This window comes from Mobula birostris, chromosome 5 (genome assembly GCF_030028105.1).
Source record: "Mobula birostris isolate sMobBir1 chromosome 5, sMobBir1.hap1, whole genome shotgun sequence".
Classification (NCBI taxonomy): domain Eukaryota; kingdom Metazoa; phylum Chordata; class Chondrichthyes; order Myliobatiformes; family Myliobatidae; genus Mobula; species Mobula birostris.
The window spans coordinates 186,437,966-186,464,971 of NC_092374.1; the positions used below are offsets into that span (position 1 = coordinate 186,437,966).

Genomic DNA, 27,006 nt, shown 5'->3' on the forward strand with positions numbered 1-27,006 from the left:
AAAACTACACTGAACTATGTAAAACAACACAAAAACTACACTAGACTACAAACCTACTCAGGACTGCATAAAGTGCACAAAACAGTGCAGGCATTACAATAAATAATAAACAAGACAACGGGCACAGTGGGGCACAATAGTCACAATAGGCACAGCAGAGGCTGTCAGTCTAGGCTCTGGGTATTGAGGAGCCTGACGGCTTGGAGGAAGAAACTGTTACATAAATAGAAAGCTGAACGGCGGCATCCAGAATTCCGTCGGTGAGAACACATGCACAGCAGACTCTGTACTCCCGCCGAGTGTTTCGTTAGAGTCGGTTGTAGTCCAATTTATTGTCCAGGGAGCGGACATTGCAGAGCAGAATGGACGGAAGATCCGGCCGGCTAGGGCTTGCTTTTTGCCTGGCACGGACTCCCGCCCGCTTATCTCGCCTCCGCTTCCTCGCACACCGCTTACGACGTTCCCCACCTCCGGCTACCGGCATCAGGCGACTCCTAGGACTGCAGGCCCAATCCCCTCAGCAAGCTGAGGTCACATAATTTAACCAGCAGATCTTCATGAGGGTTTGTTTGTGGGCAATCTCCGTATTGTAGCAGTATCTGACGACGGTAGATAGTCGCTCTGTTATCTACCAACACCTTTGTTTTCACCACCCCCCCGCATTCTCTGAGGGACAGCTTCTATACATGCAGGAAATAGGAGACCAACACCTTTGTTTTCAGGGGAAATAGTTCTTCCTTTTCTCATTCTGCCAACCTGCTGATGACTTATATTTAAAGACTTTTAATTAACTTTTGCTCTCTCTGCTCCACTATGGATTTGCACAGACTGTGTTCAAAAGCTCAGCACCAGCAGATGATAATGAACTGTAACCTCGTGATGTCATAAATAAACAAGCTTACCGTGAATCGTTAGCGAGTAGTTTGCCTGGACAGTGCTAACGGGATTGGTGACAACACAGGTGTAAGTTCCACAGTCTCCTCTGGAAGCGCTCCGGATAACAAGGATTTTGTTACCGTCCAGCAACTGATTCTGGGAGACCTCCCTTCCATCTTTCCGCCATTGGTAGCTCGGAGAATCTCCATCAACATTACAGCTGAACTGGATGGTGGAATGCAGAGAACTGCCGTTGATCCAGATGGAAGGTTTGGACAGTTCGTCTAAAGGAGAAACTACTGATTAATGAGATGCAATGTTAGCAGCAAGCTCTCACCGTGACAAAGAGACCAGTTCATGAGAAACCAATGACCGGCAAGTCAGGCAGCTGCCATGGAAGGAGAAATGTCTCAGATCCAACACAAAGTCAACCCAAAAGTTAACCATATTTCTATGCCGATGCTGCTTGGCTTGCTGAGTATTTCCAGCATTTTCATATTATTTAATCAATTTGATCCACTAACAAAATATTAATCTATATCTGTATCAGTCTGTTATCAGTAATCACTGCCATTAATCTGATGTTACATTTACAAAATGTAAATGTAACACTTACAAACTCAATCTCTGTTTAAAATGGACAGTCTACCTCTTAAAAGGTATTACGTATGTTATTGAATTCATCAGCCTTTTGTCAAAACTTGCACTTCTAGCATCAAAGAACATAGCAGTGTTAGATTTTAATGAGTTTATTTTTAATGTTGGTTGTTTGGTGATTACTGAGTGATTTATTGTCAACTGTACACTAACAAGAATGGGAACAGTGACCTTGTGATATGTCACCTTTGTACATTGTGTGAAAGTACATTAATTCCCTGCAGGAATAGGCAGATGAAAGAGCCTTCAATGAAAAACAAAGTTTCCACAACATTATCAATGACCTGCTGAGTCACAAGGTTTTCTGGTTTGTCGGCAATAATTCGCCTGCTAATTTAATGAAAACAGCTCTGCATCCAGCACCATCATCCCCTGAAAACTTATCAAGCTCCTTTGACCCTCCCTCTGCAACTGGATCCTTCACATGCTCATTGAGGGGCGACAGTCAGTGCAGATGGTAAAACCTCATCTGCGTCTCACTGACCATCAACTCAGCTGCATGCTTTGCGCGCCCCCCCCCCCCGCTCTATTCTCTCTATGCCAACAGCTATGTGGCTAAGCACAGCTCTTAAAAATTTTCAGAATCATGGATGGTGATGAAGTGACGAAAGAACTGAGCTAAGTCGGTTGGTTGAGAGGTGTCGTAACAGCAACCTTGTGCTCAATGTCGGTAAGACCAAAGAAATGAGTAAGGACAATTCTCTGGGCTTGCTCCATCGCTAGTACAGCTCCCCCTACCACCGAGGACACCTACTGGAGGCAACATCACAGGAAAGCGACATAACCTTTCGTACCAGAGTACTCAACACACTGGACCACTGTTATAACAAGGTAAGTAATGCCTACCGATCCTTTCCCAGAATGCTTTGCAGTAGATTGGATCATTTGCTGTCTTTCTCTTACCTGTCTGCTCATCGAGGCTAAAGAGCAAAGGGTCGGGGAGAGGGGCTAGAGGAGTTTGCGGTATGTGGGGGAGAGGGGTGGAGAAGGTGGGGCAGGGGGGGAAGGGGTGAAATGGGAGAGGGTGGGGAGTGGAGGAGGGGAGTAAAGGTGGGCAGAGAGGGTGTAGAGAGAAGGGGTAAAGAGGGGAGAGAGAGTGGGAGAGAGAGTGGGAGAGAGGAGGGGGTGGAGAGAGGAGGGAGTGGAGAGAGGAGGGGGTGGAGAGAGAAGTGAGAGAGGGTGAGGTAGGGAGGTAGAGAGGGGGTGTACAGAGAGACGGGGAGGTGAGAAGGGGAGGTGAGAGGGGTAGGTGAGAGGGGGAGGTGAGAGGCGGGAGGGAGGCAGGAGGGAGGCAGGAGGGGAGGGGAGGGGAGGGGAGGGGAGGGGGAGGGGAGGGGGAGGGGGGTGAGAGTGGGAGAGGGAGGAGACGATGGGATTGGGGGTGAGCAGAGACTATGGCAAGTTAACAAATCGGTTCTGTACGTAAAATTAGACAGAAATTTATAGAGCTGTTTTGCACAACAGATTGGGTTAGTTATTGGTTCTGATCGGAGATTGAGAGTTACTTGTGAATCATTGTGGTTAGAGAATGGGGACCTTGGAATAGACACCAATAAAAAAAGGGAAACGCATTAGGTTGCACATTCCTTTCTCTCATATTGAAGTTGAAGTGGATTTACTTTGTACATCGCGGGCACGTCCCTCCCTCATCAAAGGTCCCCACCACCCTGACCATTCCTTCTTCTCACAGCTAACATCGGGCAGGATGTACAGAAGCCTGAAGTCCCACCCCACCAGCTTCGAGAACAACTACTGCATTTCAAACATCTGGTTCTTGAGCCGACCGACAACATTTTAATCCCTGTCTCGGTACAGTAAAACAATCGTCACTTTGCAATAAAATGGATTTTTGCTTTGTTCTAATTGTGTTCCTGATTGAAAAACGTCTATCACTCATGTTTTTCTTGTGAATGTTGCTTATCTGATGCCGTGTGCCCGTGAAGCTGCTGCTTGTTTGTCATTACACCTACACAGATGTGTACTTGTCCATGTGACAACACACTTGACACTGAACTTCACATCAACGCTGAAAGTGACTCAGGGTGAAGGAGAGAATTTCATCTTTCTTTGACATTTGGACAACGATACCCAAAGTTCCACAGGCCGCAGTCCCTCTTCAGATCTCTGGCACTTTGCAGGTTTAACCCTTTAAACATAGCAGACTGACCATAATACAAACATACCAATTATATGCAGATGAACTAATGGAATTATGATTGCTGTGGATTGATGGAAAGTCTATAAAGCCTCTCAACCCCTTCCATCTGCTACCCTGGGCAGACTTCCGGACTCCCAGCCTCGATCTCAGTATCTAATCAGCAAGTTGAAAAGCTTAGTACGACATATTGAAACTTACCAGGGAGAAGTGAAAGTCCTTCTCTTATCCTCACATTTCTTCTCCCCCTTCCCCACATGAATCTTCTTCCCCCACCTGCTCCCTCTGCCCCTTTAGTCCTTCTGTCCAGTGAGCTGCCCAACAGGAAATTCCAACCTTCTGATATAACAAACAGCACCCCCTTCTTTCCCCATATCACCTGCAGAACAGTAGACAGAGAATCTGTTACCATGGAAAGGCAGGTATCTCACAGGCATTGTGAGCATTCAGTATCTAGTCACAGATTCTGAGTCCTCCTGCACAGAAAAGGCCCTTCAGCCCAGCAAATTCGTTTTGACTGCTTTCCCCATTTGCCTGTGTTAGGACTGTATCCTTTATTTCAGATCTTAACCTGGCAGGTAATGAACCCACAACTACAGATTCTGCCGTGAATGATTCATTGCCACATCACCAATAAGTGCAATACTCACTGAAGACACGCAAGCTTATTACATTCAACTGTCGTCCATCCATCATGAAGCTGTAATCTCCTTGATCACCGGTTTGTAATCTGTTCACCATCAGAGAGCCATTGGACTGAATAAACTGCAGCCGGGAGTTGAACTGTTTACTGGGTTCTGCCCATTTCGTGAAACTTGGGATGTGATGCAAAATGGTGAGAGGAGTTTTGTGGCTGGAGATGAACATCCAAAGAATTTCATTCTTCTTGGGGTTAACTTTGACACTGGGATCCAGTAAAACGGATGAACCACAGGCACCTGCTAATGTGCTGCCTGATTAGAATAGGAAAATATAGTTGATGAAACTGGTGTCAGACATGAAATATTAAAATTAAACAGTACAGTAAACAAGCACCTATTGCATGGCAGATGGAATGGTTTATTAGGGGTATGTGGGGGCTGTTCAGATGCAATTAAGTTTATAATGTCAACTCAATTCCGAACAAACTGTCTGAAAAAGGCATCTCAAATGCAAGTGAGTTGCAGACAAAATTATTTATACAGAACAGTAATCACTCATCAACAAGACCTTTGTGGTAGATTGTCTCTGCGTCCTCCCCAAAGCCTTCACAACCTTCCTATCATGTGCAAAATCAGGCACAATTTTTGGGCTGTCCCCAGCCCTTACATGGGATTATCACAACTTCCTTCATTTTTATTTTGTATATGAAACCCAGGATCTTTTTTTCAGTTATTTCTTGCTGTGTTAACTGACCAGCAGTGGCTTCGGGAACACTTCAGATACAGAGATATTAGGTGGAGGAAAACTCTGATCTCAAACCTCCATTACCTTGCAGCTCTGCACCATGTGGGGAACATTTCTGGAGTAAACCCTGAGGAAAACTCTGGAGCTGGAGTCTCTAAGGTGGTACTATATTAAGCCCCATGTTGCTGGCAACTCTTGCGATGCTGCTGGTGCCGAAACTGTATCAGTCCCTGCCATTTGTTTGGATTCATCAGCTTCATGGAGAGAGGGAGCTTGCTACATGGGCAGCAGCTTGCTCCCCCTATCACACTGCCCTGGCTTGTGTATCACAGAGACAGCCGGGATGCAATATCCATGGTCGATCCCGTCTAACTGAGTGTCACTCCCTCATGAGGCAGAGGGATTCTATATTCAAACTTTAATTGTCTCTTAATACATCAATATTCTGATCAATAACAATTCAGGCTGATATAACAAGAACTAAAACAAGTTAGGTAAGTAATTTGTTATACAAGATGACTGGCCCAGTTCACGATGTTGAACTATGCAGGTCTGAACTCTTTTTCCCTGACGTAGAACGACTGTCAAAATGAAACTAATCTCACATCCCAAATGTAGGGAATTTAGGATTAAAGATTAGCTTTATTTGTCACATGCACATCAAAACATAGAAACACAATGAAATGTGTTGAGTTTCATCAATGATTAACACAGTAGAGGGTCATCTCTTTATAATAGCTTTGTTTCTACAGTGATGTTGCATCTGTGTGGATTTTCCATCCTTTCTTATATTTCCCATGGAGAGTTATTTGTTCACTTACATAGAAACATAGAAAACCTACAGCACAATACAGGCCCTTCAGCCCACAAAGCTGTGCCGAACATGTCCTTACCTTAGAACTACCTAGGCTTACCCATAGCCCTCTATTTTTCTGAGCTCCATGTACCCATTTGATGAGTTTCAGTCTCGATGTCATAGTTCAGTTTCAATAGTGACTTGGTTTTCCATTCATAACTCATCAGTACCAAACATTTCAGCAGTCTGCCACTGATTTGATCAGGGATAATTTCTCTGTGTCATTACTCCGCTGATTTCATCATACATCGTCAGGCCTGCACACACAGGCATCTCCCAATCAACACAGGAGTGAATGCCACTCGTTCCAACCGATCAGTGCAGCTTGTTAAAGTCAGCTCTCATCTACTGTTGCCAGGAGACGACTGAAAGCGGACCCAAGTGCAGGACACAGGCACGGAGACTTGACACAGAGACGGACTTGGACATGACTTCGACAGGGAGCCTGGAACTGGACACGGAGCCTGGAAATGGACACGGCCACTGAGCCTGGACTTGGACTTGGACGCCAAACAACAAAAACAAACAACGACAGACAATTCGTATCACGGCCTGGAGCAGTGGCAAACGGCCTGCAATTCTCAGCCGGACACAAGATGACAAAAACAAACAACGACAGACAATTCGTATCACGGCCTGGAGCGGTGGCAAACGGCCTGCAATTCTCAGCCGGACACAAGATGACAAAAACAAACAACGACAGACAATTCTTATCCCGACTCTGGGTAGCACATGAAGCGGCGAACGGCCGGCAAAACCCAGCTGGATGGCAGGATCTCGACTCGACCCAGGAACTGCGGACGGCAGGCTCTCGACTCAACTCATTCTTGGCGGCCCGGAACGAGCATAGCCACACTGCTGAGGTGACGAACCAGCAGCGAGTAGATGTAAGCCAGAGTTTTTATGCTGCTGGTTTGAATGAGGATCAGGTGCCCTAATCGGGGAGCCTAGTGGAACACGAGGAAAAGGAAATTAACTGAAATGAGTAGTTAACGGACTAGACCATGACATCTACAGTCCTTTGTTTACCTTTCGAGCGAGACAGCCTTCACCAGTTGCTCTTACTGTTCAGTTAGCTTGCTCCCTCGTGTTGTATCTGTTCTCTCTTGTTTTGTGGCTCCCCATGGCTTGTTAGTTTGTAGTTTATTATTAAAGTTATCACTCACCACTAAATCATCTCCACTGTTCTATGTTAGAGTCAAGTCTCCTCTACATTTTGAGTCATACTTTGCCTCTTAATCTTGGAGTTTCCCTTTGTAATCTGTTTTGTACAACCTTTCACATTGTCACTTCCTCTTCACCGGGTGTATGACTCACAGCCAAGTGTCCAGAACTACACGCTACCCATCAACCTGTGAATCCTCTTTTTTAAAGCCCCTGGCTACATTGCAGAATATCATCACACAGAATCAGGCCACACTTGTATGAGTTAGAAGTAACAGTAACTCAGATGACACTGAGAATTTATGAGCTGAAGGACATGATACTTGGGTTGCTGGTGGAGCTGCATGACCTCAGATGTAGTGCGGACTAAGCCTAAAGCTGCCGCTCGAGAGAGGCGGTGTGGTGCGGTGTGGTGTCCACGCTGGAGTCCGCAAGCTGTGCTGCACTCACCCACCCTCCCACCCTTGTGTTTGCTCAGCAGAAGACGAGCCATATTGTGTTCAACTGCAGATGGCTGCAACATTCATGGACTCGGGGTCTTGGACTCTATTTGTGTGACTCTATTTTACAGATATCTTATTCTGTATCTGCTATATGTGCCTTTTGCTCTGCGTGACTATCGGTACTGTGTTTCGTAGCTTGGCCCTGGAGTAAAGCTGTTTCGATGGGCTGTATTCTTGCAGGGTTGAATGAAAAGGTGAGGGTGTCAGAGCCAGAAGTGATGGATGGGCTGGTCAGCTCACTGCTCCACAAGATTTACTCATTTCTATATTGAACTGAGACTGTGGCCTGCAACTGATGCACTCACACCACCACATTTAAGAACAGTTACTACCCCTCAACCATCAGGCTCTTGAACGAAAGGGGATAACTACACTCATTCTATCTCTGGTGTCCCCACAACCGATGGTCTCGCTGCAAGGACTCTTTGTCTTGTTACTTCATGTTCTCGTTATTATTTATTTTTATTTGCATTTGCACAACTTGTTGTTCACTAATCCTGCTTACAGTTACCATTCTATAGATTTGCTGACTATGCCTGCAGAATCTCAGGGTTGTAAGTGGTGACATGTTTGTACCCTGATAATAAATTTTACTTTGAACTTTGATGTGAATCGGCTGCCGTGATGCCTGGCTGTGGATTCGCATTTCGTCAGCTTCGGTTCTGAACGCTGTTGGGTTACTTTTACTGTTTGTGTTTTCATTCTCTGTACACTGGGTGTTTGACAGTCTTGTTTTAATGGTTTCCATTGTTTCTTTACTTTATGGCTGCCTGTAAGGAGATGAATTTCAAGGTTGTATAAAGAATATACACATTGATAATAAATGTCATTTGAACTTTGACATTTGAATAATTAAACTTAAAGTTGAACTCTGACCTTCCCCAAATAACCTTGGCACAAAAGATACCTTGCAGCATTCTGTTACCCATATATGACTTTTGGGAATTTCTGCACTGTAGTTGAGCTTGTCGAGTAACTGGTATATCAGGTACCACACCCGTAGGCTCGCACGTAGCCCAGGCAGGAAGCTGTTGTTCTGGGGAATGTGAAACCAGATCAGGGTTCTTTTGTTTTCCATACAGCTTTTTGCAGAGGTGAAGTTAGTTAGAGGGGGAGCTCCTGAATTTGGTAAGCATTTATTTAACATGCTTTTAGTTTCATTAAGTCTTTCAGGGAGAACAGGAGTAAATTCTCGGAAGAAATTCTTACAGAATACCGACAGAACTGCACTAGCCAGAAAACAAGGAAACTTCAGTGAGAAAGCTGTTCTGGATTTCAGTTCAGCATTTGACTATTGAACTACTGTCCCACAGATCTTGGTGAACAAACTCCTACTCCTTGGTCTAAATGCACCATTGTGTTGGACTTCCTAACCACCAGACCTCAGATAGTCAGGTTGTACAAAATGCTCCTCCTTCCCCATCATCCTCAACATGGGAGCCCACCACTTCCCCAAGGCTGAGGTCTGAGCCCATTGCTGTACACTCTGCTCACTTGTGACTGCACGGCAAACATCTGAGTAATCACATTGTTGAGTTTGCTGATGACGCGACAGCATTGGGGCTCATCACCAACAGTGATGAGACATCCTACAGAGGTGAGGCCTGGTGATAGGCAAATAACCTCTTCCTTAATATCAACAAGACAAAGGAGATGGTTAGCAACTTCAGGAGAAGTCACACCACTCGCTGCCCCCTTTACGTTGTCGGCACAACAGTGGAAACTGCAAGCAGTTTCAAACTCCTAGGAGTGCACATCACACACAATCTCTCATGGTCCCAGAACACTTCCTACACAGTCAAGAAAACTCACCAACAACTCTACCTTATGAAGAAGCTGAGGCGAACTGGACTTTGCACATCCATACTCAGGTCATTCTACAGATGCAGAGTAGAGAGCATCCTGACAAGCTGCATCACTGCTTGGTATGGAAACAGCACTGCGCCGAACAGGAAGGCTGTACAACGAGTAGTCAAAATTGTCTGACATATCTGACACCAGCCCACCTGTCATCAAGGACATATTTAACATTTAAGTCCATTTATTGTCAAAGATTGCATAAGTTATACACCTTGGGATTTGTTTGCTTACAGGCAGCCACAAAGCAAGAAATTGAAGAAGCCAATTTTTTTAAAAAAGGATCACAAAAGAGGGGAAAACACACAAAGCACGCAAACAATAGAAGCAAACGACAGAATTCGGAACCAGATTGAGTCCTTAGATCAGCTCCCCGGAGCAGCCACAGTAAACCCAAGCCTACTCATACAAGCCATCTCCATTCATCACATTAAAGGAGCAAAAACACCGCAAAACTCGCAGAGACAACAGCTGCCGGAGATGAGAATGGACATCACAGGACAGCCAGCTATATCAGCCCAACCCTCGCCTCCAGTGCCGACATTCGGGCTTTCCAGTCTATCTGGGCCAGCGTTTTAATTGTCCAAGCACCGAGCAGTGGCTCACTGTAAGACCCAGATCCCAGAACTTGGTTCGCACAGCCCAAAGCCGTTCTCCATCTCACCAAATTGTCTCAGCACTTGCAGCGATCCAACCTCGCACCCGGGTTATGTGAACGGGCATCGAAACTCTACTGCAGTGACTCCTCTCCAAATTGTTCACTCCAACAGCAACAGAGATACGAACTCTGTCTGTGACCCCGTCTCAAACACCTTGTCCCTCGGCTCTGCAATGCACCTACACACCCCATCCTTCCAGTCAGCCACCTCTGCTTACTTCTTCATTGTTTGCCGTGACAGTTGACCACAATTTATTTCAGAAAAGGTGTAATTAGTAATGTTTTAGTCATATTTCTTGCCATCTGAAATACCAGTAGGGTCAGTAAAACAGAACCATAAAAATCTACAGCGTATTACAGGCCCTTCAGCCAACAATGTTGTGCCAACTATGTAACCTACTCTAGAGACTGCCTAGAATTTCCCTAGCGCATAGCCCTCTATTTTTCTAAGCTCCATGTACCTATCTAAGAGTCTCTTAAAAGGCCCTGTTGTATCCGCCTCCACCACCATCGCTGGCAGCCCATTCCACACGCCCACCACTCTCTGTTTAAGTACTTACCCCTGACATCCCCCTTGTGCCTACTTCCAAGCACCTTAAAACTATGCCCTGTCATGTTAGCCATTTCAGCCCTCGGAAAAAGCCTCTGACTATCCACACGATCAATTCCCCTCATCACCTTGTACACCTCTATCAAGTCACCTCTCATCCACCGTCACTCCAAGGAGAAAAAGGCCAAGTTTACTCAACCTCTACAACCACCCTTTGCCTTCTGTGGGCAAGTCAGTTCTGGATCGGCAAAGCAAGGTCTCCTTGGATCCTATGCCTCCTTACTTTCCGAATGAGCCTTGCATGGGAAATCTTCTCAAATGCCTTACTGAAATCGATGTACACTACATCCACTGCTCTACCTTCATCAAAGTTTTTTCTTACATCCTCAATTCAATCAGGTTCGTAAGGCACGACCTGCCCTTGATAAAGCCATGCTGACTATCTCTAATCAGATTATGTCTCTCCAAATGCTCATAAATCCTGCTTCTTCTCCAAAACTTGCCCACCACAGAAGTAAGACTCACTGGTCTATAATTTCCTGGGTAATCTCTACTCCCTTTTTGAACAAGGCAACAACATTTGCAACCCTCCAATCTCCAGTACCTCTCCCGTCCCTATTGATGACGCAAAGATCATTGCCAGAGGCTTAGCAATCTCCTCCCTCACTTCCCACAGTAGCCTGGGGTATATCTCATCCAGTTCCGGTGACTTATCTAACTTAATGCTTTTCAAATGCTCCAGTACATCCTCTTTCTTAATGTCTATATGTTCAAGCCTTTCAGTCTGCTGTAAATCATCCCCACAATTGCCAAGGTCTGTATTCCTGATGAACACTGAAGCAAAGTATTCATTAAGTGTCTCTGTTACCTCTTTTGACCTTTCTTTTCTTCTTTACTAGATCTTTTACATCCTTTGTACACCATGGTTCTTTCATCCTACCATCCTTTCCCTGCGTCAATGGAACATACCTATGCAGAATGCCATGCAAATATTCCCTGAACATTTGCCACATTTCAGCCGTGCATTTCCCTGAGGACATCTGCTCCCAGTCTATTTCCACAAATTCCTGCTGAATAGCATCATATTTCCCCCTGCCCCAATTAAATGTTTTCCCAAATTGTCTGATCCTATCCCCTCCAGCGCTATGGTAAAGGGGACAGGGCTGTGATCACCACCTCCAAAATGCTCTCCCACTGAGAGATCTGATACCCGACCAGTTTCATTTCCCAATACCAGATCAAGTACAGCCTCTCCTCTAGTTGGTTTATCTACATATTGTGCCAGGAAACCTTCCTGAATTCACCTAACAAGCTCCATCCAGTCTAATCCTCTTGCTCTAAGGAGATGCCAGTTAATATCAGGAAAGTAAAAATCACCCATCACAACAACCCTATTACTATTGCACTGTTCCAGAATCTGCCTCCCTATCTGCTCCTCAATGTCTCTATTACCATTGGGGGTCTATAAAAACAACCAGTCGCATTATTGCCCCTTTTCTGTTTGACTTCCACCCACAATGACCCAGTAGCCAATCCCTCCTTGACATGCTCCTTTTCTATAGCTGAGATACTATTCCTGATTAGCAATGCCAATCCCTCCCCTCTTCTGCCTCCCTCCCTGTCCCTTTTGAAACATCTAAAGCCTGGCACAGCCAGCAGCCATTCCTGCCCCTGAGACATCTAAGTCTCTGTAATGGCACAAATTCATAAAGGATCCCACACACCCTGCTCACGGACTGTTTGTCCCACTCCCATCAGGGAGAAGGCTACATTACATCCACACCGGGACCATGAGACTCAAAATCAGTTCCTTTCCCCAAGCAGTGAGGCTGATCAACACCTCCACCCACCAACTCCACCACTACTTTATCATTTCCCTTCAGTCACTTTAAATAAGACCAAGTGTTACTTTATGGACATACAATTAATGTATGTATATAAGCTATTTTATGTACAGAAATTATATTGATATGCTTTTGTTATTATTTTTATTGTGTTCTTGATCTTTTTGTGCTTCTTTATGCTGCATCAGATCTGGAGTAACAATTATTTTATTCTCTTTACACTTGTGCCCAGGAAATGACATTAAACAATCTTGAATATTGACACTTAGGGCAACCAGGGATGATCTTATAGAGGTGTTTAAGATCATGAGGGCAGAAATAAGGTGAAGGCAATCGGATGTTTTCCCAGGGCGGGAGACCTGAAAATTAGAGAGCAGAGAGGAAAAGATTTAATAGGAACTTTTTCCAGTGAGTGAGTTAGGACGGGGGGGCCTGTTTCTGTGCTGTTTGACACAAACCACAGCCAGCTTGTCCACGCTACCACCATCCAGCCTCTACCTTTCCCCCAACTCAATCCATCTGCCGTCAACCTCACATCAACCGGTTCCACCAATCACCTGCCAGGTTTTGTCCCACCCCTTCCCTTCACCTCTTTTTACTGGCCATGTCCCCTCAATCATTCGGTGCTGATCAAGGGTCCCGACCCAAAAGGACAAATGCCCATTTCCCTCCACAGATGTCACCAGACTTGGTAATTTAGCTTGTCCAGCTGATCATTTTGTAGTTGCTGAGTATTTAACTGCTGCACTTTTAAAAAAAAACTTGCTGCTGGCATTTCATTCATGTGCTATTTCAGTTCCAGTTACTCCTGTTGCCACTCCTCATTTCTTGTCTAACATTCTTCTTAATTGTATCTGTAGTTGCTCATACTTGTTCCAGTGGAATTACCCCAGAAACCTGTTGGTACTTGTGCAGCTATTTCCTTATTACAACTATGAAAGCCTGCTGCCATTTGCTTAAGCTGTCAACACTGAGAGGATCGTGTTTTTTGCCGTTTCTTGTGCGTTCAATACCATACAGCCCTCAGGCTGGGGGCGGGGGGAGCTCCAATCAACGCAGGTTGGCACTTCCATTGTATCCCGGATAATGGACGACCTGACTGGCAGACCACAGTTTGTGCAGCTTCAGAGCTGTGTCAGACATGGCTATCAGCCGCACTGAGGCCCCACAGGTGACTGTATTGGCTACCTTCCTGTGTACTCTGTATACCTCAGACTTAAGATAAAACATTGAGTCAGGTCATCTGTAGGAAGTCTCTGATAACTCAGCAATAGTGGGTGTATAAAGAAAGGACAGGAGGATGAATACAGAACCCTGGTGGAGAACTTTGCAAATAGTGCAGCTCAACATCACTGAGATGAAGGAGATGGTGATGGACTTTAGGAGGACTAAGCCTGCACTGCTCCCTGTTACTATTGATGGTGAGGACGTGGATGTGGTGAGGACCTGCAAGTACCTGGAGGTGCACCTGAATGACAGAATTGAGTGGAGCACCAACACAGAGGCTGCGAACAAGAAGGGCTCAGTCACCTCTACTTCCTGAGGAGACAGGCCCTTTGGAGTATGCAGGCCTCTCCTTCACATGTTCTACCAGTCTGTTGTCACCAGTACAATCTGCTATGCGGTGATGTGCTGGGGCAATGGCATCAACACAGGTGATGCCAACAGGCTCAATAAACTGATTAGAAAAGCTGGTTCTGTTATACGAGTCAGAGTGGACACACTGGAGACTGTGGTAGATGAGCAGATCCTCCAGAAAACCCTGGCAATACTGGACAATGTTTCTCACCCCCTGCATGCCACCTTGGCTGAACAGAGGGCACTTTTAGTAATAGACTGTGCTGCTCCAAAAAGAGCTATATGAGGTCATTCTTACCCTAGGCCATCTGGCTCTATGATGAGTCAACTTATAGCTGGGGAAATGATCTTGTAATCTTTGACTTGTAAATCTTGTAGATCTTATTTTTAAGATAACTTATTTTTATTCTTTCTTACTTCTCTTCTGATATTCATATATCTGTGCTCTTGTAATGCTACTGTGGCACTGTAATTTCCTTTGGGATCAATAAAGTTCCTATTTATCTTTCTCCATGACACAGCACCTCCAAGTGTATTTTTAGTTGTTGTTTTTCTACCTCTGCTCATCGCCCTGAAGGGTTTTCTTCTGTTTATGCATATTTCTTCTAAAGCTCAGCTGCTGGTACTGATGCTTTTTTACGTATTTTATTTCTACCTTTCTTTTGTCGTTTTGTTTTACTCCGACTTCATTCCTATTAACTGCTGTCCCTGACCAAGTACAGTAATGACCAAGAACAGACAACACGCTGGAGGAACTCAGTAGGTTAGGCAGCATCTGTGGATGGGAATACACAGTTGTCTCAGGCTGAGACCCTTCCTCAGGACTGGAAAGGAAGGGAGAGGGCAGAAGACAAAATAAGAAGGACTTCTCCCTTCCTTTCCAGGGATAGGAGACAAGAGTGGACTGTGGCTTCACTTAACATCTTCCTGATGGTATTCCTTCCCTTCCTTTACCCTTACCCTTTTTTCTGACTTCTTCTCCTTCACTTTCCAGTCCTGATAAAGGGTCTCAGCCCAAAACATCGACCTCTTTAATCCTCTCCATAGATGCTGACAGACCTACTGGGTTTCAAAGGACATTGCACTGGACTGGTGGTGGAACAAGGACTTTTCTGTGCTTTGTTGGGTGGGAACGAGCTTCAGAGCCTTTTACACGCACACACGCACACACACATATTTCCACATACATGAAGATTCAGGGGATTCCATCCTGGACGTGACACCCTGCCCTGGCTCTGGTTCTCTGACTGCTCTGGACCTTCTCAATCTAATTGGTGATGAGACATCAACCAACTTGATTTCAACTCTCCTCTCTCCTCCTGACCCCTTCCAAATGCACTGTCCTCCACCCTCTTCTCATCAGTCCCAACCTTACTATCAAACCTGCAGACAAAGTGGGTGCTGTTGTAGTGTGGCGCACTGACCTCTACCTCGCTGAGACCAGCCGGCAACTCTCAGACACTTCCTCATACCTATCCCTCGAGGAGGACCCACTCCACACCATCGGAAAACTGTCTCTGACACCATCACTGACCTGATCCACTCTGGGGAAGTCTCAACCACTGCCACCAAGGTTATAGTTCCCTTACAACACACACAAAATGCTGGCAGAACTCAGCAGGCCAGGCAGCAACCAGCATCTGCAGGTTTTCTCTTGTTTATAGTTCCTTTAACCTGCACTATCTGCTTCTACCTCTGACCCAAGATCCACAAACTGGTCTGTCCTGGTAGGCCCATTGTCTCTTCCTCCTCCTGTCCCACTGAACTTATGTCCTCATATATCGATTCCATCTATCCTCCTTGGTTTAATCCCTTTCCACGTACATCCACTACACTTCTCATGCCCTTGATCTCCTGAGTAACTTTCAATTCCCGGGCCCTGATCACCTCATCTTCGATGTTCAGTTCCTATACACTTCTATCCCCCATCAAGCTCTACGCTCCTTTCTCGACAAAAGAACCAACCATTTCCCTTCCACCACCACGCTCCCTCGTCAGGCAGAACTGGTTCTCACCCTGAGCAATTTTCCCTCTCACTTGCTCCAAACTTCAAAGGGTAGCTATAGTCACTCACGTGGGCCCAACCTGTGCCTGCCTATTCATTGGCTGTACAGAACAGTCTATGTTCAAAGCCTTCCCTGGTAATACTCCCCAACTCCTCCTCTGCTACAATGACAACTTCATTGGCACTACTTCATGCACCCATGCTGAGCTTGTCAATTTTATCAACTCTGTCTCCAACTTCCACCCTGCCCTTAAATTCACCTGATCCACCTCAAACACCTGCTGCCCCTTTCTCCAAAAATCTCCAACTCTGGAGACAAACTGTCAACCAACATCTTTTATAAACCTACTGATTCCCATGGTTATCTCAACTATTCCTCTTCTCACCCCATTTCCTGTAAAAATCCTATTCTTTTCTCAGTTTCTTTGCCTCCATTGCATCTGTTCCCAGGATGAGGCTTTCCATTCCAGTGTATCAGAGATGTCCCCCTTTAAAGAAGAGGGTTTCCCTCCCTCTACCATTAATATTGCCCCCACCCACATCTCTTCCATTTCCTGGACATCTGTACTCACGCTATCTTCCTCCTGTCCTACCACCTCTTCAGCCTCCCCATCCAAGACACCATCTCCTGCAACTTCCCACCACGAAACATACCCTGCCACGTTCCACAGGGATCGCTCCCTCCACAATTCCCTTGTCCATTTGTCCTTCCCCACTAATCTCCCTCCGGGCACTTATCCCTACAAGAGGCCCAAGTGCTAAACTTGCCCATATAAGCTACTCCCTTGCCTCCATTCCAGGCCCCCAAACAGTCCTTCCAGGTGAGTCAACACTTCACCTGTGAATCTGCTGAGGTTGTCTATTATGTCTGGTGCTCCTGATGCAGCCTCCTCTGCTTTTGTGAGACCCATCGTAAACTGGGGGGGTCGGGGAGGGGGGGAAGGGAGGGGGGGAAGGGAGGGGGGGAAGGGAGGTGCTTCATCAAACACTTCCACAGAACCTGCCACAAGTAGGACTTTTCAGTGGCCAAAGATTTTAATTCCATTTCCCATTCCCGTTCCATGACCTCCACTTGCACCAAGATGAGGTCACCCTCAGGGTGGAGGATCTCACCTTATATTCTGTCTGAGCCTTCAACTCAATGGCATGAATATCGAGTCCTCCTTCCAGTGAACCAATTTCCTCCCTCTGCTCCTCCATTCCCCACTCTGACCTTTCACTTCTTGTCACAAAAGGGGCGCTGGGAATGGACCCAAATGCAAGACACAGACACTGAAGGACAAGGAACAGGACTTGACACAAGTAGGGACGTGACAGGATACGGACAAGGGGCAGGGACAAGAACGCAGACTAGGGCTTGGACCCTGAACCAGAGACTGGACAAGGACCCAGAGCCTGTGTCTTGCCTTGGGCTCGGGCACCAGAACCAGGCATGGACATGACATAACTGCAGGACTGGAGGCTGGGGTCTTGAGGCTTGAGGCTTGGAGACAGGCTTGGGGTCTTGGTCTTGAGGCTTGAGGCTTGGAGACAGGCTGGGTTCTAGAGGCCTGGGTTCTTGGCTTGGGATCCTTGAGGCCTGGGTTCTTGGAGCTTGGCTTGGGTTCTTGAAGCTTGATTTGGGATCCTCGAGGCTTGGGTTCTTGGAGCTTGGCTGCTGGCTGGGGTCTGGGATTTTTTATCTAGGGCACTTCGAGGCTTGGGTATGGACTCCGAGCCAGAGACTGGGCAAGGACCCAGAACCTGGGACTTGACTCAGGCTCGGACTCCACAACTAGATAAGGACAAGATGAGGCTACAGGACTGGACATGGCTTGGCTGAGGAGCTCCTGGGTAGGGCGAGACACAAGGACAGGTAAAGGCACATGGACAGGACTCGGATATGACTTGACTAGGCACGGGCTGGACAAGGGCCTTCAGAAGCATGGAGCCTTGGACTAGAAGAGACAGGAGCATGGAACAGAGAGCCGGGACCCCTCCTTGGGAACAGGACATAGGGCTGGGACTCATACACAGAACACTGAATATGAAGAGACAGATCTCAACACAAGGTGGTGGCAAACGGCCTGACCCACCTAGCGAAGGCGTGGACACAGACAGACAATTCCACACAACAAAAGACAGTTCCTTATCTTGACCTAACAAGACTCCGGTCTTGCTCTGGCGATAACACTTCTGTGCTACAGGCAGGGTATACAGGCGGGGTATACAGGCACAGAGTCAGGCGAGGGGGGAAAGACAGGGGGGGAAGATGGGGGGGAAGACGGTGAGGGGGAAGACAGGGGGGGGAACAAGACAATCCAGCAGGGAATCCCTGGTTTGCAGAGGTATTTATGTCTCAGCCCCATAACAAGAAACATGTGCCCACAACAGAAACTGGGAAAAACCAGAAACCCTGGAACAAGGAACCATGGACCGGACAGTGAACTGGAATATGGACTTCACGGACCGGACTATAACACTTCTTCCCTCCTATCACTGCTCCTTGGGTCCCCTCCTCCTTCCCTTTCTCCTATTGTCTTTTCCTGCCTTTGACCTTTCCTACCCACCAGGCTTCACCTATCACCTTCCAGCCAGCGTCTTTCCCCTTCCCCACCTTTTTATTCTGGCATCTTCCCCACTTCTTTCTCAGTCCTCAAGAAGGGTCTTAGCCTGAAACATCGACTGTCTATTCATTTCCATAGATGCGGCCTGGCCTGCTGAGTTCCTCCAGCGTTTTGTGTGTGTTGCTTTGGATTTCCAGTATCTGCAGATTTCTCGTGTTTGTGTAGTAGATACATAAGCCTGAAAGCACATCTCACCAGGCTCAAGGACAATTCCTACCCCACTCTCATAAGACTATTGAAAGAACAACTCTCTGGGGAACTGAAACACCTGATACCTCATTCCGTTGTTGTACATATTCCTTTGTACCACATCAATGTACTGATGTTGCACGGTAGTTCTGTATACTTGCGAAACAAAAGTTTTAAATGTACCTCCAATTTATTGTGGCGAGTATTTGGTCCACAATGATAGACGAGGAAGCTCGTTGAATTCAACAAATGCTTTTTTTTTTATTAACAAGATATACTTTATCACAATATTATTTACAATAAACCATTCAATAGCTCTGAATACTTTACAGACCTTACCATTACATTTTGTACAGTTCAACAATTTCAGCCACTCACGTGGCACTCTACTGGTTCATATTGTACAATCATTGTTGAGGGGTATACTCCCTGCCACCCGACCCCTCCCACTCCCGTGGGTGGAGAAACCTAGACCGTGGTCCTTCCCCACCGGGCCCTTGCAGTGGCTGCACCGAGTTTCAGTGCGTCCCTCAGCACGTACTCCTGCAGCCAAGAATGTGCCAGTTGACAGCGTTCTCCCACGGACATCTCCATGTGCTGGTAGATCATCAAGTTTTGGGCCGACCAAAGAGCGTCTTTCACCGAGTTGATGATCTGCCAGCAGCACCGGATGTTGGTCTCCGTGTGCGTCCCCGGGAACAGCCCGTAGATCAGAGAGTCCTCAGTTACGCAGCTGCCGGGGATGAAACGTGACATTAGCCCATCCATCCTCGTCCACACCCTCTCTGCGAACTGACAGTGTGCAAAGAGGTGGGTCACTGATTCCCCCCCACTGCAGTCCTCCCGTGGGCAGTGGGGTGTGGAGGCGACGTTCCGGGCGTACAGGAGGGATCTGACTGGGAGGGCCCCTCTCACCGCCAGCCAGGCGAGGTCTTGGTGCCTGCTATTGACACTGGGGACGTTCTTGCCTCCATTCTCCACGGTGACCCATCTGACTCGCTCCATCTTTGATGCACAGATGAACCTGAAGATGGCTCGGGTGATTTCCAAGCTGTAGGAGCGGGGGACGGGCCAGACCTGCGCCAAGTACAGCAGCTCTGACAGCACCTCACACCTGATGACCAGGATCTTCCCCGTTATCGACAGGCCCTCCCCACAGTCCCAGTTTCTGTTTCACCTTGGCAGTCCGCTCCTGCCAGTTCTTGTTGCATGCCTCGGCCCCTCCGAACCAGATCCCCAACACCTTCACGTGGTCAGACCTGATGGTGAAGGGGAAGAGCATGGCTTCGCTCTCCATGCGGTTGACCCTGGCCCCCGACGCTAGCTCAAACTGTTCGCAAATGCCAATCAACCTGCGAACTAACCTCAGATCAGAGCAGAAGACGGTGACGTCATCCATGTACAGGGAGGTTTTCACGTGGGTCCCTCCACTGCCTGGCAGCGGCACCCCTCTTATACCCTCATCCCTCCTGATGGCTTCGGCAAAGGGTTCTATGCAGCAGACAAACAAGACAGGGGAGAGGGGACAGCCCTGCCTGACTCCAGACCTGATGGGGAAGCTGTCTGTTTCCCACCCGTTGACCTGGACTGCACTACGGATGTCTGCGTAGAGCAGTCTGATTCAATTCAGGATTCCCTCCCCAAATCCCATTTTGGACAGCATGTACGTGTGCGATATAATGTCGAAGGCTTTCTCCTGGTCCAAGCTGACCAGGCAGGCGTCCACTCCCCTGTCCTGCACGTAGGTGATGGTGTCCCTCAGCAGCGCGAGGCTGTCTGAGATCTTCCAGCCCGGTACAGCACAGGTTTGACCGAGAGCAGACTTGACCCTGTTGGCGATAGCCTTGGACAGGATCTTGTAGTCCACATTCAAGAGTGATACGGACCTCCAATTTTTAATGTCATCCCTTTCCCCCTTCTGCTTGTAGATGAGGGTGGTGATGCCCACCCTCATGGATTCCGACATGCTGCATAGCGTTGTACACTTCCGGCAGGTCTGAGCCCATCCAGTTCCACAGAGCCGAATACAACTCAACCAGTAAGCCGTCGCTTCCGGGAGTCTTACTCAACTCAAAGGAATGGACGGAGCCTGTCAGCTTGTCCAGGGTCAGTGGCTGGTCTAGAGTCTCCCGCTTTCCGTCATCTAAGACCTGCGTGATAGACAACAGGACGTTGCGGGAGGCTGTGCTGTCTGTGGCCTTCTTGTCGTACAGACCGGCATAGAAGGACTTGCAGATCCTCAGTATATCTGTCTGCGAGGACACGACTGAGCCATCCTCTTCCTTAAGGTTGTGGATCACAGAGATCCCCCTGTGCACCTTCTGGAAGAAGAAGCGTGAGCACGTCTCGGCCTGTTCCACAGTTTGGGCCCTTGATCGGAAGATAATCTTGGAGGATTCGGCGGCAAGGTGCTGGGATTGCCGGCCCTTCCCCTCTCGTAATTCTTCCCTGACATCCACTCCCTTCGACTGCAGAAGGAGAAGCTGCTGCAACTCTGTCTGGAGTTTACACAGTTCCCTCTGCTCCTGCCTTGCCTTCCGGATACCCTTGTGGATGAAGAACCTCTTAATGTTCTCCTTGGTGGCTTCCCACCAGTGAACCGGAGAATCAAAGAAGGCTTTCAAGGTTCTCCAACTTGTGTACTCCCTCTCTAGTTCCTCGATGTTCTCTGGGGTCAGCAGCTTTACGTTCAGCTTCCAAGTCCCCCTGCCTGCCTTCTGGTCCTCCCGTAAGAGACAGGTGGCTCTCAGAAGGCAGAGGTCAGAGAGGAACACCGGCTTGACGTCGGGGGATCTGACCGTGAGGGACCCTGAGAGGAAGAGGAAGTCGATCCGGGAGCGGTCTGAGCTGTCCGATCGTGTCCAGGTGGCTTGTGTCTGTGCTCCACCTGTGGGGGTGCCAAAGGTGTCGCGCAACTTGACTGTTTTGACCGTTTCCATCAGGAGTCCGGAGGTACCGTCTAGCCTGCCGTCGGCGCTGCCGAATCGTCCAGCCGCATCAATTGAAGTCTCCGGCCAGAACGACCGGCTGGGCGGTCACCAGCAGAGGTGGGAGCTGCTCGAAGACGGCCAGCCACTCGCTCCGCACGGGGGAGGCGTGCACGTTGATCAGCCGGAACGGAGAGTTTCGGTATTTGACGTATGCTACCAAGTTAAAACCACGTCTTTAACTTGGGTAATTGAGAGGTTGCCTCCCCGTAGTAGAATCCCCAGGCCAGAGGCACGGCAATCATTGCCCCCTGACCACACCGACAAACCCTGGGACCACCTCCGGTAGTTGCGGAGGTGTAGTAGTCCGCCTGAAGGAAGGTTGCGCCGGCCCTGTTGATATTGTCCGAGTACTGGAGCGCGGTGACGCATCGTCCAATACTCTTCAAACTGCGCACGTTTCGTGATGCCAGTGTAAGGTCCGTCTTAATTTGAACTGCCCACCGTCCCTACCTTCGCAGGCCTGAGCCGTCATGCCCTCCGCCTTTGTGAAGTCCTCCTCCTTCTGTGGGCTCAGGTACTGCGGGTAGTCCTCCCCCCGGGTGCGGCAGTGCTAGGTCCGAGCCATATCGCACTTGATCTTAGCCAAAGCACAAAACAGACCGGGCGCCATGACCCGGAGAGTGAACCCAACCAGTCTCACTCCGACGGGGGAGGTGACCATCACACACCCTGGTTACAGTTAGGGTGACCCACAAATACACGAGCAAATAACTGTACAACCCAAGCAAAAATGTAACCATAAATGAACTCGAACTTCCCACCATAATAAACAGTGCTGGTCATTAGAAATGCAGGGGCGGGCCGTCGACCACGTCCCCTCCCCGAGCGTCAATTTACCATTACAGTCAGGCTCTGGAATTGAACTGAAAACCCCGAACACTGCCTCTTTTTCTCTCTCAGCTGGCACCAATGTGGTTGTGTTTATTTGTTCATTTCAATTGAGTCTAATTCCAGTCACGTGAACAAATGATCTTTGTCATGTTTGTAATGTACAGTGCTGTTAAAAAAGCTACTGGCCGTGTCATTTATTTATACTCTGTATACTTATGCTTCGGACAACAGACTTCAGCTTGCAAAGCGGCAGTTCCCCATAAGAAAAAAGCTGGTTCAGTCAGCAATCTGTTGTGACACCACAGTCTCCGAGCACGGAAATGGAGACTGTGGCTCTTGGATTCACACATGAAGTCATTCCCTTACCTTCGGCACCGATCACACCAAGATGGAGCAGAAGCGCGAAAAGGCGAACGAGTGAAAATATCCGGAGACTGAAAAGGGACATAAACTTCTCAAACCGGGGTTGACGATTCTTGAGTCCGACGCTCAATCGATCCACGCCTCTTCCCGATCGATCGGTGCCGGACCTGCTCTGGGATACTGACCCCGTTCGCTGACGGACAGAGAGCAGAGGAGGGTCCGCACACCGGGTCACGGAGCTTCCCAGCGGGGAGTGGAGGAGACTGATGTGGAGTGAACTCATAACTATTGGTGAACAGTAAAGCTGATCACGGGCAGAGATATTCCAGGTGAACACTTTAACAGCAATTAACCTGTCTGCTACCGACAGTTTCTCATCTGTTTCAGTTTCAATTCACTGTACTAAACAAGGAGGAGGAGGAGGAGCGAGAGATTTCAGGAACATGTAAGAACTTGTTTGTGTTAGGAGTACATTCTTAACTTCACAAATAATCTTTATTCACAATAATATTTACACGAAATGAACAACGCAATGCAAAAATAATTTACATCCTCCGTGTCACATGGTCAATATCTTCAGCTGTGCTAACGTTTAAAAATGCCATTCATGGGTAACACTGAGGTGACATTGTTTGAGGGGCTAGCCTAGCTGACTCAGGTCTTCCCTGTCCAGAACTAGAAGGACCCTAGAATGTGCTCCTTCCCCACAAAGCCTTTGCATTGGCTGCGCCGAGCTTCAGTTGGACCCTTGCATGTCCTCATACACCCTGAATGTGCCAGTCAGCAGCATTCCTGACAGACGCCTCGCTGTGCTGGAAGAGCAACACGTTTCCAAAGCACCAACAGGAGCCCTCCACCTGGTTGACGATCTCCTAGCAGCACTTGATGTCTGTCTCGGTGTGTGTGTCCCTGGGAACAGGACAGACCCATCCTCCACAACACCCGTGACCAGCAGAACCTCATCTCATTGTGATACTTGGTGCCCGTGTATCTTTTATCCACGTTCAGCCCGATGCAGCTGCGCATGGAGGTGGTCATCAGGGTGAAGGCACTTTTGATTAAATGTTGCCCCCAGTCTCTGGAGAATTGTGCACCATGACCTGTTGGACTCACTCCACTTTGGACCTCCAGATGAACAGATGAACAGGACGATGACACAAGGGGAGAAGCTGTGATCAAAAAGTCTGTGATCTCTTCTGTGGATCCCTCAGGATGGGAATCACGGAGGCCGAAATACTTGTTGATTCGTTAGCAAACTCTGCACATACAAATTGATCAGGAGGAAGGGGATAATGGGAACACTTCATGATCAAGTGGGGGTCTCTTGGGAGCTTGACCTGCTGACGTAGGGGTGGATCTTAATGCTGACTGAGATAGGATAATATCATGCACATACACAGTAGACATGCTCTCCAAAATGGGTTTTGGCCTGGAGTCAGGATTTACATCAAACTGCTCTACGTAGATATCTGTAGTGCAGTCCAAATCAATCGGTGGGAATCAGATAGACTCCCCATTAATTCTGGTGTCAGGCACGGTTGTCCACTCTCCCCTGTCTGTCTGCTGTATAGAAACCTTTGCTGAATCTATCAGGAAGAACGAATGCAAAAGAGGGATGTGTTGCCAGGCTGAAACCTCATCAACATGGATGATGTCCCCAAGTTGTGCTCAGATGCAAGGTCAGTTCACAAACTCATCAGCATCTATGACCATCTGAATGGGCATCAGGGATCAGAGTTTACCATGGTAAGAGTGAGGTCACTGGACCGATCTAATGTTCCCTTCACCATCAGGGTTGAATTGGAGGTACATATGGAGGTGCATGTAAAACTTGGGCTTCCCTTCCTCCACAATCAACACTGCGCTCAACTGCAGCTCTCTCATTTCATGGACATCTACTCTTACCTACTCCTCTCACCACACAACCAGGGATAGGGTTCCTCTTGTCCTCACCTACCACCCCACCAGCTCCCATATCCAGTATATAATTCTCCGTAACTTCCATTATCTCCAACAGGATCCCACCACCAAGCACATATTTCTCCATAGCTTCCACCAGCTCCAATGGGATCCCACCACCAAGCACATACTTCCCTCTCCCCTCCCCACTTTCTGCTTTCAGCACCTAAGGGGGCCACATCAGTGTTAATAGTGCTATTGCTTTAAAAATAACTCTACTGAAATATTGACTAGATGGTACTAAGAATGTAAAAAAAAATTTTTGCAACCAATTCTTTTTGTATATATGTTGTATTATGAATATTTATTTCTAAATTTAAAAAAAACAGTAGTGAATCTATGACTGTTGGCTTGGGTTTTGGAGTGGCTCCTTTTGAGAGTCTGTACAAACTTGTTAAATGAGGAGAGGTTAAACAGTATGGGTCTGTACTTGGCAGAGCTTACAGTAACAAAATATAATCCCAATAAAATCTACTAAATTCTGAAAACATGTTTTCCTGGGTGTCCCCAACCACAAAATAAGAGGTTGGCTGCTCAGTACAGAAATTATGAGTTTCCTTACACAAGGGTTTCATCATTGAGTATAGCCTATTCAAAAAAGAAAAAGAAAGATTTTAAATATGAAGAGAATCATGGGGTTAGTGCAGGAGAGTGGTATGAAGGTAAAATGCCAGCCATGAACTTATGAATGTCAGGGAAGGCACTGGAAGAATGAGTGGGAATGAGGGGAAAGAGACTGCAGAGAGTTGTCGACTCAATCAGATCCATCACGGACACAGCCCTCCCCACCGTCGAGGACAACTTCTAAAGGCAGTGTCTCAAGTAGGTGACACCCATCATTAAGGATCCTCACCACCTGGAACATGTCCTCTTCTCATTATCTTCAGGGGGATAGAGACCTCATTTAAAAAAAATTCACAGCATAAAATCTCACCCAATTGAGAAAAACATTCCCATTGACAGAAAATTTGTTACTGTGCAACAACAGGGAAACCATGTAAATCATCAGTTTTAGTTTTGCTGGATGCAGAACTAGTAAAGGGGCACAGTTAGACTTGAACAAGAGTCTTGGCCCAAAACATTGACTGTTTATTCATTTCCATATATACTGCCCAACGTGCTGAGTTCCTCCAGCATCTTGTGTGTGTCGCACCTGCAGAATCCCTTGTGTTCCAGTTAGTGTTGGTTAGAGTTGTATGAATGACCACAATGAAAGGACTTAGGTTGGAAAATACATTGCACAAAGACAAAAGAATCCTAACGCAGGATAAAGAATGGTTACAGAGTGAGAACAGTATGGCAACTGGACTATGATCGAAGAACAGCCACATTGGAATTTAAAATGGAGTGAGGCTAATGAATATTCAGGATGCAGGAGATCAGACACCCTCAGAAACAAAACACAAAGTGAATTTTCAAATACAACAACTAGAAAAGCAAAAATATTGCTACCTTTAGCATAAGAAAGGAGGAGTACAAAAGCAGGGTGGTCTTGCTACAACTGTGCAATGTTTTGATTAGGTCTGTGAGAAACATTGCATTTATTTTATCAAAAAGAAAAATCAATTCCAATGAAATGTTCATATCTGACAGTGAAACAGGAAATAAACACAATGACAAAATATCTCATTGATTTACAAATAGCATGTAATATTCACAGTGAGGAGTGGACAATAATGAATGATTGTATGATTGCACATCCCATGTCAAATTCATTCAGACATCCACACACGGGCTATTGGACAGGTATTTTACAATTGCACTCGTTTGTCAATCACACTTTATTTACTTGAGAAGAGCTCAGTCAGGGTCTTTAAACTGTTCTGAAGTCTCAGCTCAAAATTACCGATTTTTATGTAGACATTCGTCCAATACAAACATAATGCACTTCTGAATCCTGTTATATGCATATTTAAGTTCCAATGATAATACATTTTTCATGTGCTAATAGCCAGTAAAATGTATGAGTTAAAGGCCAG

At 47.1% G+C, this 27,006-nt stretch overlaps 1 protein-coding gene across 1 annotated transcript in view; it reads right to left on the bottom strand.

Annotated features, from left to right (window-relative positions):
• Window positions 1-23,443, bottom strand: part of LOC140197399 (uncharacterized) — a 46,438-nt gene extending 22,995 nt beyond the window's left edge. The window contains exons 1-3 of the mRNA XM_072257356.1: window positions 23,072-23,443; window positions 4,339-4,641; window positions 903-1,160 (exon numbers count right to left, since the gene is read on the bottom strand). Coding sequence (XP_072113457.1) covers window positions 903-1,160; window positions 4,339-4,641; window positions 23,072-23,351 — 841 coding nt within the window. The 5' untranslated portion in view covers window positions 23,352-23,443. The remainder of the gene's footprint in view (window positions 1-902; window positions 1,161-4,338; window positions 4,642-23,071) is intronic.
• Between the last annotated feature and the right edge of the window lie 3,563 nt (window positions 23,444-27,006).